The 13,497-nt window shown below is 41.4% G+C and overlaps 1 protein-coding gene across 14 annotated transcripts in view; it reads right to left on the minus strand.

Moving 5' to 3' along the window:
* The window catches only part of LOC114793594 (RNA binding protein fox-1 homolog 3-like), a 306,221-nt gene that overhangs the window by 157,621 nt on the left and 135,103 nt on the right, over positions 1-13,497 (minus strand). For 13 of the 14 annotated variants that reach the window (XM_028985594.1, XM_028985580.1, XM_028985581.1 and 10 more), the window contains one exon: positions 2,960-3,042. The exons of the other annotated variant lie outside the window; for it this stretch is intronic. In XM_028985594.1, the coding sequence (XP_028841427.1) occupies positions 2,960-2,981 (22 nt within the window). In that variant the 5' untranslated portion in view covers positions 2,982-3,042. The remainder of the gene's footprint in view (positions 1-2,959; positions 3,043-13,497) is intronic. 14 annotated transcript variants of the gene reach the window in all.

The raw sequence follows: 13,497 nt of genomic DNA on the forward strand, positions 1-13,497 counted from the left end.
TAGAAGTTTAAATACTGAAATAAATGCAACATTTCTTATAAGCAACATTAAAAAACCACAAGGCGAGTGTTTATGGATGATGCATATTGAAAGAAAAAGAAAATGAAGTGTCATTGTGAAACACTGCAGAATAGCAGAAGGTGCACACAACAAAATGTGTCCTTTGCATTTAACCCATCACCCTTGGTGAGCAATGGGCAGCCATGACAGGCACCCGGGGAGCAATTTGTGGGGACGGTGCTTTGCTCCGTGCCACCTTAGTGGCACCTTGGCACTCCCCCTCAACCGGCAACATTCTGATTATGGGAATAAGATTACAGAATGCGGAAAACTATGATCAAGGTTAAAAATAATAAAGCGGTAAACTAAGTAACTTAAACAATATCTTATGACTGAGAATTGAGAATTGGCCCTATAATTCTGGCAAGAATTGTCTTTCCACATGTTATTTGCACTTTGCAGTACTTCATTATCAGAATGATTGTAAATCTAACACTTGGTTGGGCTGAAAGAAAGCTAAGCATCAAGAATGAGCATACCAGGGACTTGGGATCAGGGGGCTTATGGGGACCAAAAAGACCTTATATGTATTCCCCTGCTCTGCTGAATCCCAAAGAAACGCTCTCATCTGCATCAGCAGCATGGTTCTCTCCCTCTGTCACGCTCACATTTAAACTTTATACATATATACCACAGAGACCTTTTGCTCCCAATAAAGTAAAGCATATCTGACCATTTTTCTGCTGGCCTCATTATAAAAGTATGAATGTAAAATCATTCCTGGTCTGTAGCAGTCACATTCAATTTTGAAATACTACACACCCTCAAATCCCTCGTTTTCTCAGCTCTCGTGTTCAGCCTTCCTCTGCATTTCATAAAGTGTGCCCTGATTAAAATAGATTACACACCTTGTTAGCCACGCGTTTCATATTTGATATGGCCTGTTTCGAGGCGGGAGCGATTCCTCCTACATGATTCAAAGCGATTGTGGCCTTGTTCTTCGGCCTATTTGTTTAATAAGGCCCAGCTACATCAGTGGGCCTTTTAAGTTGAACAGACTCCCCTCCAGCAAAGGCAAAGATCAATACCCTCACCTGTAGAGAGAGGGAAGATGGGGGAGGGGGTGTGAGACGGCCAAGGATTTTTTCACTTAATACGCTCAAGTGAGGGTGTGGAGGAGGGGTGTAGGTGCAAACAAACACTGCGGACGAATAAACAGCATAAACTCCAGGTGTGGGACTTTCTGAATAGAAGTGATACGATTGGATTGTGCTGATGGCCTCAACTGAATATGCAGGGTAAATTCGTCATGCCAACAAGAATAGTTTAGATCTCACTCATTGTGATGCTAATATGCAAGATTGTTACAGGCTGCGTGTTGGTTCGGGGGTGTTACGTTAAAAGCAGAAACAACAAAAGTTGCATTCACACTGCATGCACCTTGTCTGTTACAATGCAATCTCATGACATTTCTTCAAAATTTTAACACAGCTATTTATATTAGGGGAACAGAAATGCACAGAAATACTGTATTTGCGTTTAATTAACATCTAGTGCAGTATTTATTTTACTGTTGCTGTGGTGATCTTGGTCAAAATACTTTTTTTACCCCTAATTATTGAAGGATAGTACCTACATTTATCAGTAACGTGTTTAAAATAAATAGCTCATATATATGATTTGTATTTATGCACACACACACACACACACACACACACACACACACATACACACACATGCAGTTGATGCATGTGCAAATATTTCACCTTTTTTCAATCATGCTCTTGTTATTATTATCTGTTTAAGAAAAGAAATTCATCAAACCCAAGACCCCCACATACTCAACTAAATTAGAAAATTATTGCCCATGCACGGCGTGAGCATAACTCGATTCTGAAATGGTATTTGCTAAAACTAATTAAAAATACATGAAATGTGCAAGAAAATCAATATGACTTTTAGACAATTAGCATTAAACAGAGACAAAGAATGGGAAATTAACCAAAGATTGCAGGACTAACCACTGCAGAATAAAGCGTGGTGTTATGAACGTAAGCGCTCAGGCTCATTCAGCCAAAGCTGCACAGACACACAGCAGGCCAACAACCACAAATAATAAGGGAAACCACGAGCAGGCAATTATGAGCAAGCGAGGTGAAAAAGCGACCCGCCTCGCGCCGCTCAGAGCCTCTGGAGCGCTGTGTTGGGTTATGAAGTGGAGAGGTGATGAAACGGAGGGAGGAACAGGCTGCTGATCCACACAGCCACCTGCTCTATGGGCCTCAGAGGGGGAGAAAAGATCAGTCAGCCAAGGGACACACCGGTAGCTCCCCTTCACCACACACACACACACACACACGCACGCACAAACACACACCGAAGCTTAAACACAAACACTCTCTCACACACACAGGAGGGAAGGATTACATGCGAATGCTGCAACCTGAAGCCAACAACTCGCTGTCTAAGGTTTCTGTTCCAGGATAAACACACGTGTAGCTACAGGATCCTGACACCCTGCTGACCAGACATGTGTAGGTGTAGGAGGAAAGTCAATTTAAAGCAGGCATGTGTGTGTGTGTGCTGTGCTTGCATATACAATGTGCAAGTGTGTGCTTCGTATAGCCTGGCTGGTGTTTAGGCTATATATCGAGAACCACGGCATTACCACCAAACACAGACAAATGAGATTTTGTAAAAATGGGGGCATGTTAAAGATGCATTTTCATACTATACAAGAGTTCATTATTTTAAATTAAAACAGTTTTAGAGTCGCATTTAGCTACAACAATTTGCTTAAAACTTATCACATTTACGTTGATAGGTTACATGTAGATGTAACTGTTGTCCTCACAGAGCACATTATGCATGTGTGTGTGGGGGGCATGTATGAAGGTGTTTGTGTGTGAGGACACATTCAAGCGAGCTTTAGCAGAAGTCGGTCGAGAGACTCACTGACCTGCCCAGCTGGGGATCTCCATGTACAGCTGGCTGTGCTGAAGAGGAGAGGTGCACTGCTGCCTTGACTGTCACTGCTTCACCCTGCAGGAGACACACAGGACACTCACTCCTTGGTCACTGGTGACTTCATGAGCAAATACGCAGCCTGGACACATTTTCTCTGTGTGTGAGGCCATTAGTTCACCCCTATTTTACCCTCATCCCCACTTTAATTAAAAAAAGCATCAATGTAAACACATGCATTTGGGTATTTATTACTGATGTATTTAATTTTATGCTATAACCGATATGCTGTATTGCATGCGTATGCAGATATGTGCATACTGTATGTGTGTGTAAATGCCTGCGTGTGCACACATAAATGCATACATACACATGTAGTTTTTTTGTTAAGATGAAGGTATTTATAATTCTGCTGACATGAGCTTATGATACGTGTATGTTATGGATTGGAGTCCATCTGTAAGCCAAATTGCAGTGAGTCGTGCCCCAAAACACACACACACACACACACACACACACACACATTGAAATCAGATCTCTTCTCCCAGCCCTTCTCCTCCTAATGAAGCATTCTCAGGGAACCTTGCCAAACACAATTTGTCACTTATCAAAAGTAATTAAAAATTATTTATTTTCTTCTGCTGATTGGGAATTGACTAATTGTTCAGTCCTTTAAAAAAAAAAAAAGGCAGATGAATAAAAGTGCGTTGGAAAAAGACTTTTACATAAAAGAAACTGTCTCTGCAAACACAGAGATCTATACCCAAATATCAAAGACATTCCTGAAAGGGAATTTATTTATTGCTATTTAATAATTTAATCTACATTTTAAATTAATTCATAACATTTAAATGAAGCAACACTAATGCTTGTGATTTCAGCCTTTTTTTCAGAACACTTTTAGCTGGAAAAAAGTATGGAAAACATATGCAACTACTAGAATGGGAGAAATGTTTCTTTACTACTCTGAATCAAATTGAATTTTCTCATCTTTAAATCATATGATCAAACCAGCAGTTCCTGAGAGAAAAAAATTACTTGTGCTGGGAAGCCCCAATATCCCTGAAGCCCCATGGAAAAGGTTCCATTGGTCCGTTAAAATCAGTCCGTTCCAGTGCTTTCATTAAATTCTACCTCAAAAGAACCGTTACCTTCTACTAGCAGTGAATAAAGTGTCACGACCGATTTGAGGGGGGCGTGAAACATCCAAACGGCCGAGCAGGTAGTCGTTTTACCCCGTCCTGCAGTAGCATGGAGGTACAAAAAAACAAACCGAAAAAAAAAAAAAGCCACTGCTGCCATCTCCCTCCGTCTGCCCAGCATGGAGGTGCCAGGCGAGCCATTTCAGCTCTTCTGTGCTGCTGTGTAAATACAATTTTAGCCACACAAAATGCTTGACTTCTTTTTTTTTTTTTTCTCTATCCTACGGGCAGCCGATCAAAAACATTTCCTGCCAAGGTTTTTTTTTTTTTTTTTTTTCTCCCCACTTTTTTCGCCTCGTGTTTTGGAGCCAACAAATGTTGCGGAAGCTTCAGTGAGACGTTTTGAATATCCCTTTGAAAGCCGCAGATGGACAGGCAATGCTATCACTGCCTGGGAACATGGAAATAATTGGGCAACAGTGAGGGAAGAGAGTGAAGAAGGGGTTGGGGGGGTTTCTGGTCCTGCTAAGAATACTTAATTGAGTCTTCGCGCCTGCTCCTGCATTTGTTTATGCAGCCATTTATCAGCAAAAAAAAAAAAAAAAGTACTCAATTACTCATGTTCTCTAACATGTGTGGTTATTAATGTTCTAATTATGCTTCCATCTCCAGTCTTCTGCACGGCCATTCACATGATGTATCTTTGAGCAACATGCTGGAGTTTAAAAAAAATGCTTTACAGGAAAGGGGTCTCGGAGCTATAAAGCACCCTCACCTCCCAGAATCATGGGAGACAGACCTAAGAGAGGCTGTTTAATGGAAGATCTGGACGGGGGTCCTGCACCGCCTGAAGATGTCTTCAAGAATGCTTCTGACAGCCAAGCCGCAACAAATTAAGGAGCAAATTTGGTTAACCCACAATTGGGTGTATGCAAACACACACACACACACACACACACACACACACACACACACTCAATGAAGGAGGGTTGGATTGCAGAGTGACAGTGAAAAAGCATGGGACTCTGTACACTGTCGAAAATAAGCACTCACCTTTTCCCGAACGCTTTAGAACGGCTCAAATATCTGATGATACTTCTCGCGGCTTTTAATCTTTAATGTGAAAAATTAATCATCCCATTCATTATTTTAATAGCTGTCATTTTTCTCCCCCCAAAGTGATGATTTATAACCATTAAGGGCCGCGTCGGCTTGTGTGAGAGGGATTTATAGTAATGTTTGCACCAGGTAGCCTCCAACCATATTTCATTACTCTGACAAGCCATTAAAATGCCCTGGTGATTAAACAACTGCACTGAGGTCAGGCTGCAGAGCCGCTGCTGAAGGCGGGCGGGCCGTGTGGCCTGACCAGGCGACGAGGCGCCCTGTCAGCGGCGAGCCGCTGCCCTTCACTCTGGACCGGCTGCTGAAAAGACAAAAGGCTTGAATGGTGTGAGTGTGTGTGTGTGTGTGTGTGTGTGTGTGTGTGTGTTCATGCTACCAAATTCATCCAGCCTGAGATGCCTGACTATCAGAGTGACATCTTAGATTGTGACCTCAGTTTTTCTTCTCGCCTCAAGTGTGTCAATGAAATTGCTGCTAAAGACCATTGCAATAGTTCTTCCATTTAAACCTCCTAAAATAACCGCTGTTTTGTCTTTCTGAGTTGATCATAACAACTTCTTTCAGTTTGTACAATTTTAATTGACAGTCTTAATAGAACATGATATGAAAAAAAAACAAAAAACGAATCCCCCTCTTTATTGCTGGTAATATTAGAAGCTAACAGCTTTAAGGTCTCAGTAGCTCCAGGTATTTCATCTATGTCTTTGCATAAATAATGAAGTCTTGACTCATGAGGGTTAAAGGGGTCAAACTAAGGTGAAACATTTCAGTTTATGAAATCCAGTGCGTGCATTATAACAACACTGTACACAGTTCGCATCTACAAAATTACATGTTTATCGGTTTCCCCTTCAAACGTGCAATGGTTCCGATAGAAGAGAGATGTAGACAGGGTGGGGGGTTGAAACAGGATCTCATCCAGCAGATCTCATACCAGTTGAGATGAACAAAGTATACAAATACAGGAACCATCAAATTTTGTTGTTGCATATTTTGTAATATATATGTTATGCAGTTTTGATTCTAGGATACGATTAAGCTGTAAAAATGTGTGTGTGTGTGTGTGTGTGTGTGGATAAGTCTATTAGCATGGGACCGGATGTTAAAATTGATCACCAATAGCAAATCTGCAGCAAGGGAGCACTAAATGACAGAGGCTATAACTGCTGTTTGCCTAGTGGGTTTCTACGCACGACACAACATAACACAACACAACACAACACACACACACTAACGCAACACATGCACATACAATTAAATAAACGAGCCCAAAACATAAATGTCATATACCTCCATCTTTATAATGAAATATGCACTCATATCAAACACTGATGGCCAATACATCTACACACACACCTACAAATATTCATACAGCCTCTCTCCTGTAAACACGCACACACTTGGCATGTTCCCTACCCATGAGACGTCACCGCTGACAAATACTAGGCTGCAATTAACAGTTGTGCTCAATTTCCAGCCGCCGAGTGTTGAGTATGAAAAATAATTAGTGTGGGATTACGGCACATCCACCATATGTATATTGCTCTCTGTGGAACTGTGGAAATCCTACAATTACCCGGCATTACTTTAAATATTTCATTGAATTAGACACACTTTCGAGTCAGGGGGTGATTGATTCTCCTGTCCTTCACAATTCAGATGTGGATTTGAGTGCTAATGAGTGATACATGTGTGTGTGTGTGTGTGTGTGTGTGTCTCCTTGTGTTAGTGTGTTGGTGTGTGTGAATACATGTACCTGTGTATAAGTTTGATTTTTGTACATATCTGGTCACTGTGTGAATCTGTGTCATTGTTTGATTGTTGTATGCCTGTGTACTCTGCATGTTTTGTGTCTGTTTATCCGTATCTGTACCTGTGTGTGAGTGTGTGTGTGAGTTTGTACATGTGCAATTCTTCCTGTTTGTATTACATTATGCATTTGAGTCTTTGCCCTTTTATGTACCTGGGTCTGTATGTCTGTGTGTAAAAATCATTTCATGCTTGTTTTTTACACTTATGGTCCATGTGTATGCTGCTTTTTGTCTTGCCACTCCCCATGCAGTACGTGTGTGAGATTGTTTGATTGTAGTATGTGTGAGATGTCTATTTAATCACCTGTGTATTAGTGTATGCTTCTGGGCTTTAATGTCTGTGAGTGTGTGTGTAAGTGTGTGTGTGTGTGTGTGTGTGTGTGTGTGTTCCACAGCTTGTACTGCACATGACAACATAAGAGGCATTAAATCATCCCCATTCAACAGGGTGTTAAGGAACACAGCTGTACTGTGAGCAGCAGGACAGGTCCTGTCTCTAATTTAGAATTTTGCCTCATTTATTCCTCCTCCCCTCCTCTCTCTCTCTCTCTGGCTCTATCTCTCTTTCTTTCTCTCTGTTTTTTCCTGCAACTTTGCAAGTTCTTCTTCTCTCCAGCAGCGAAGCACATTAAATCCCAGCTGGTCTGATTTGCAGCTCCTGATGCCGGGCTTCTCAGACATGAAACGAGAGCATGACTGAAATTAAAGAAGGTTTCAAAACTGCAGAGATTCCCATGCAAAAAAAAAAAAAATTAAAAATACATGTCTCCTTTAAAAAAAAGGAGGGAAAGATCTCTCTCTGTGACAGTTCTCTCCAATTCTACCAAAATGCTTCTGAAAAGACTTCAAAGAGAATTTTGTAAAAATATAAAGCTATTATCTGAAACTTTTTTTCTTAAATGTTATTCTAAAGTTTATTTATGTAATACAGTAATTGCATTTTCATAACTGTGCTAGCATACTGAAGTAAGACACTGGTGTGACCGTGATGGTTCATATGGACAGTAAAAACGAAACCTTAAACAATGCTACTTTCACTGCACTGCTCCAAGCAGCAAACTAAAGCAATGATAACACATAATAGCCAAAAGGAAAAAAATGCCTGAGAAGCATCATCAAGTGCCTTCACTCAGTCTTGGTTGCTGAGCGTGAGCAGCTCTGAGGCTCAAGATTGGAATTTTGAGTCTTGCAGGAGCCAGGCTAAGCATGCCAGATAACTAATTGTACAATTTAAAACCAAAGTCCCTGGCAGGCTGTCGTGGGAGAGACGGGGGAAGACACTGCTTAATCAGGGATCTGAAAACAGATTTCTTGCTGTGGATACAGTAGAGAGAATGGCATGATGGGTAAGATGGTGGGGCTGACGGTGCTAATTTTCCATATGCTCTGTATGTTTCAGGTTTATTTTTGTCAAATGCACATCTAATAAAATTACATTATTATTTATGATTTAGCATCAGAAGTAAATGGTTATTTTCAATTCTATCATCTGTTTATGAACTGTTTGTTAATAATGGTTATAATTATTTCTTTACATAAATCATTGTCAAGATGCTGGAAATGAGCAGCATGAGACTGAAGGTGCTTCAGGTTATTCATTATTTTCCAAGGCCATGCTAGGTGGAGTTAATGGCAGAGGGCTAATCAACCACAACCGTACTTATAGCTCTCAGTTGTTAATAACGTCATAATATCATATTAAATATACACAAAGAAGTGGTGTGTGAGCTTTACTTACTGCAAACACAACACACACAGCAGTATTAACATGCATACGTGAAGTGAAAGTGAAGTGTCATTGTGAAACACTGCAGCACAGCACATGGTGACAGCAAAATATGTCCTCTGCATTTAACCATCACCCTCGGTGAGCAGTGGGCAGCAATGTGTGGGAACGGTGCTTTGCTCAGTGGCAATGGAATAAAGTACGCAGCTGCAAAATAAATAATGAGAAAGGAATGAAACAGAACAAAATGAAGGCCTTCGCCTACACAAATGCACACAAACCCAACAACACAAATACCAACACTCTATAGCCTGCAGTCAATTCCCCGTCTCAGCTCCATCATGCCACGATCCTTGATCTCTCACTGTGGCTCCAAGAGAGCAATGCAGTGACGAGGACCATGAATTAAAAAGCCAACATGTAAAAATCATGGAGGGATGCCATTTTGAAAAAGCGCTGCTTCAATGGAAATCGTATTAACATGATAAAGGACAGAATGAGAGGCGAAGGGGGCATCGATTCAGATGGCACAGGCCTCTCGCCGCCACGGCCACTTCAGACATGTTAATGAATCATGGCGGCACAGGGAGCGCAAGGCTGAGGGATGGAGAGGTTCCAGCAAAAGAACGCAGTACACAGAATCAAGGGCCACCTCTGTTCAGCAGCGGTGTGAAAGGAACATTTGAAGGGGAAGGAAAAGAGAGTCCTCTACTGAAAGGACGCACATTTTTCCTTCCCAATGGCGAAGGATCATCCGTAGCTTAACATGCCCCACTCTCACAAAAATACTGAAACACGTGTTTCTTTCTCTGTGGGGATTAGGAACCATACACATCGTTGAGAGAAAAAGGAAGGGAACAATGTCACATTCAACAGTTCCAAAATGTTTCAGGATGGGACTCAAGATGAGGGGTTTTGTTTCAGTAAATTTCCCAGTTTACACTGCACAGAAGTCTTCAGATTGGTGTATTGTTTAAAAAATACAATAGTGTTGTGTGGGTCCATGGTATAGAAGTCTCAAAACTAGGTGACCAGGGCAATTTTGTGACCCTCTTGTCAAATCTGCAGTTTAAAAAAAATAATGTTATAATCGATGCATCTTGATGTTACGTGTTTAGTCTACCACTTCTAATCACACACACAAAGCGGGAATGGAGGAAAAGCTGATCTTTTCAGTCTCTGAGTGTATAGAGATCCACAACACGACATTATCGTCTTACCGAGAGTTTAGGAAACCATGCATATTCTTGTGCAGCGCATGCCGCATGCCGCATGCCGCATGCTGCAAGCAGCTTTAGATTTGCTCTAATGATCAGAAAAAAATGGTCAGCGTTAAGTCCTCGCTCACCTGTTGCCATGGAGGTTTTCTGGCGTTTGTGGCATCAGGTGAGTGTGGACTGCACACTGACAATTTTTTAGCAAAAACAAAGCGTCCACATGGGTGAACGAGACCTCATCATTTATATTTGAAAACATCATGTGAAGTAATGAAGAAAATTTATGGGCTGCATCATGATGCATTGATAATCGTAATCTAATCGAATCGTGAGACCAGTGAAGGCTCACACATCTAGTAAATACAAGCCACTGAATCTTGTTTGTGCAATGATCAGTATTAAATAAAGACAAATAGAACCAACTATGGACTTACGGTCAATAAATGGATTGGCACAAATTGGCATTGTAGTTTCTCTTTTCTGCCGTCCCTCTCGTCCTGCACTGCGAATGGCTGTAGATTATTGAAAATTCCACAAGAAATGTACCATTTTATGTATACTGTGGTGGCCTAGCTGTTAAGGAAGCGGCCCCGTAATCAGAAGGTTGTCGGTTCGAATCCCGATCCGCCAAGGTGTCACTGAGCAAAGCATCGTGCCAACACACTGCTCCCTGGGCGCCTGTCATGGCTGCCCACTGCTCACCAAGGGTGATGGTTAAAAGCAGAGGACACATGTCGTTGTGTCACCATGTGCTGTGCTGCTGTGTATGACAATCACTTCACTTTCACTTCATTTGGGTGCAGTCTGCGATATGCCAGGGTTTTGACACCAAAAAGTGTTTTTGATTAAATTTGACTTATTTCTCAGTCCTGCAGATGAAGTCAAAAAAATGTATTTTGTGTTTTGTATGTCTTGAAAACAGAGGAATTGTCTTATGTTTATATAAGCTTAATCTAGGCACAGCATGTAAAATGTAATTTTTTTGTGCTGCTTGTGTTGTGTTGTTTATTCAATTTTTTGCTCTAAACTGAAAAGGCTTCAAAAATCACCACACACCTCTGCCCACTGCACTAAAACCACATTTTCAGATGAAAAGCATCAAGCAACCAAGACTGTGTCCAATTAGAGATGAAACAAGAATAATCTTAAATGAGTGCAAAGTGGCAAACAAGTGCAGCTTATAAAACCACTGAACACATGAAGTTAAAGTTTAATAAGGCAACGGCAGAAATGGAGAGCGAGCGAGCTTTTCTGTTAAATATGAACTAATTAGGTGGAAAAATTAAAACATTTCATCTTCATTAAGATCAGACAATAGGAGTGTGATCCATAATGGAGTGAAATGCCAGTTTAATTGAACTAACAGAAGTCATTTAAATGAGAAATGCATGGGGCAACACTGTGTAAAAGGGGGGGAAAACAGGGCATTACTGGATTAATGACAGACTTTGGTGCCCTGCCATGGGATCTTGTGGAAAGGAGAGGGCCTAACCCCCCCATGTCATATGCCAGGGGGATGCTGGGAAAGCAGATTTGGCGTGGTGGGTTTCACGGAAGCCTAACTGCTGGAGACACGTCAGCTGCACGGAGCAGATTGCGTTTATGGTGCCCATTTCAACGTGTCATGTAAGATCTGGTTATGATTCTGATGTGGAAATCGAGCAGATGCAGCATTTTTGGGGGAGAATTGGTTAACAACCCTGATACTTGACAAGCTGAGAGGCTCCAGGCTTAGATGCCCAGTGCTGCTTCATCTGACTGTTGGGCTTTCTTTTCAAACTTTGTGTGGATAATTAAATAAATATACAAACGATAAGATGATGCCTCTTGTTTCAGAGCTACAGAATATTATATTTGGCACCATCTGTCTCAGTTGCATTTCTGTCTAGACCTCAAGTGTTAAAGAATGCCACTTTTTCAGAAAAGCATGTCTTATACTCAGGTCAATACAGTAATATCCTATGTAACCCCAAAGAGGTTTCAGGGGGCATTGAAACAGGGAAAGAAGAAGAACCTTCATCACACCATCACCAGCGTGTTTATCATTTCAAAGGCAGCCTGCGTTTCTCAACATTTCTGTCTTCTTGTCTCAATTCACCCTCCTCCCTCCCCTACGTTTCGCAAACCCCTAGGTCTGGAGTCGAGGAACGCAAGGTCTTTTCAAAGTCAGTCAACAGGACTTTCAAGTCCGTCCGAGGGAGTCAGCAATCACAACAAGGGCACCGTGCCATTATCATTCAATAGACAGACAGCAGTTTTGCTTATTTAACAGGAAAAATTTCACTTTGCTGATGCTCTTTTTTTTTCACTGATGCGGTGCATTAAAACATCTATGAGCACAAAGTCTATCTGCACCTTTGGCCAATTTCAAAGCTCTCTGTTTCAAAAATGCAATAATTTTTCGTTCAATAAATGAAACAAACAGCAAATAAAATAAGTAAAATTGGCTAAAAACAATGTTCATTCCTAGCAGGAGGAACAATTATACCCCCCCCAAAAAAAAAAAAAATGCACAAAGACGCTACTATTTAAAGACTTATCATCTATTCCATGCATGAAATGTTATTAGGATAAAATAAAGGGCCTGTCATCAGTCAGGAGCCACATGTTTCTGTAATTTATTGTTTTTCTTTTCCCATATATCCATCCAAATGTGACTGTAAATCCACCGCCACCTCTGTGGTCCAGCCTGGCTAATGAACAGTATTTGTTTTCTTTAAAATAATTTACTAGTGCCTAATTGAGCTGATCGGGTGAAATGAGAGCGACAAAAATCCCCTCAATTTGCAAACCCTGCCCATCTGGCACAGCAGAAAGATGAGATTATATACAAACGCTTTCTGAAAAATGATGCAAGAAAAAACATAGATAAAAACAAACACAATATGAACCCTAGACTAGCATTAATTATTCATGCCGGCTTTGTGAGTGTGCAGACTGACGTATTCGGATCAAAGTGCCTCGGAAAAGAAAAAGTGCATCCTTGCTGTTACCTTATGCCATTCGTTTAAAAGCGTATAATAACGGGCTGAATGATCGCTAATTGAGGGCTGTGCGTTGATTTTCCCCCTGAATGGCGTGTGCCTAATGAGAGACTGTAAAATGCAAAGGGAGCTCCCAGCACTGGAGGGGAAGCAGGGGTGGAACGTTCTGGTCCAGACCCCCTGCATCCACCACTAATGATGCACTTTCCAGCTCAGGCATTGTTTGGGCTACATCATCCCGAGAGGGGCCAAAACAAGCTCTTTGCCGTGTCACTTGATAATGGGACCCCAGTATGCAATTTTTAATTCTTTTTTTTTTTTTTTGTTAGGTCTCCTTTCTTTAACAAGGGTAATTAATTCAGTCTTCCCTCCCTCCCTCCTTCCCACCATTCTCTCCAGCCCTTTCTCTCTTGGCCCTATCTTCATACAAGTCCCACATCTCAAAGATTTCCAATTGTGCGAAAACAATGGTTTGAGAGGGTTGTAAAAGGCCATTGATGTCCCTCCCCCTTGTAACTGCACCCTTCC

The sequence above is a fragment of the Denticeps clupeoides genome, chromosome 7 (assembly GCF_900700375.1).
Source record: "Denticeps clupeoides chromosome 7, fDenClu1.1, whole genome shotgun sequence".
In the NCBI taxonomy this organism is placed as follows: Eukaryota; Metazoa; Chordata; class Actinopteri; order Clupeiformes; family Denticipitidae; genus Denticeps; species Denticeps clupeoides.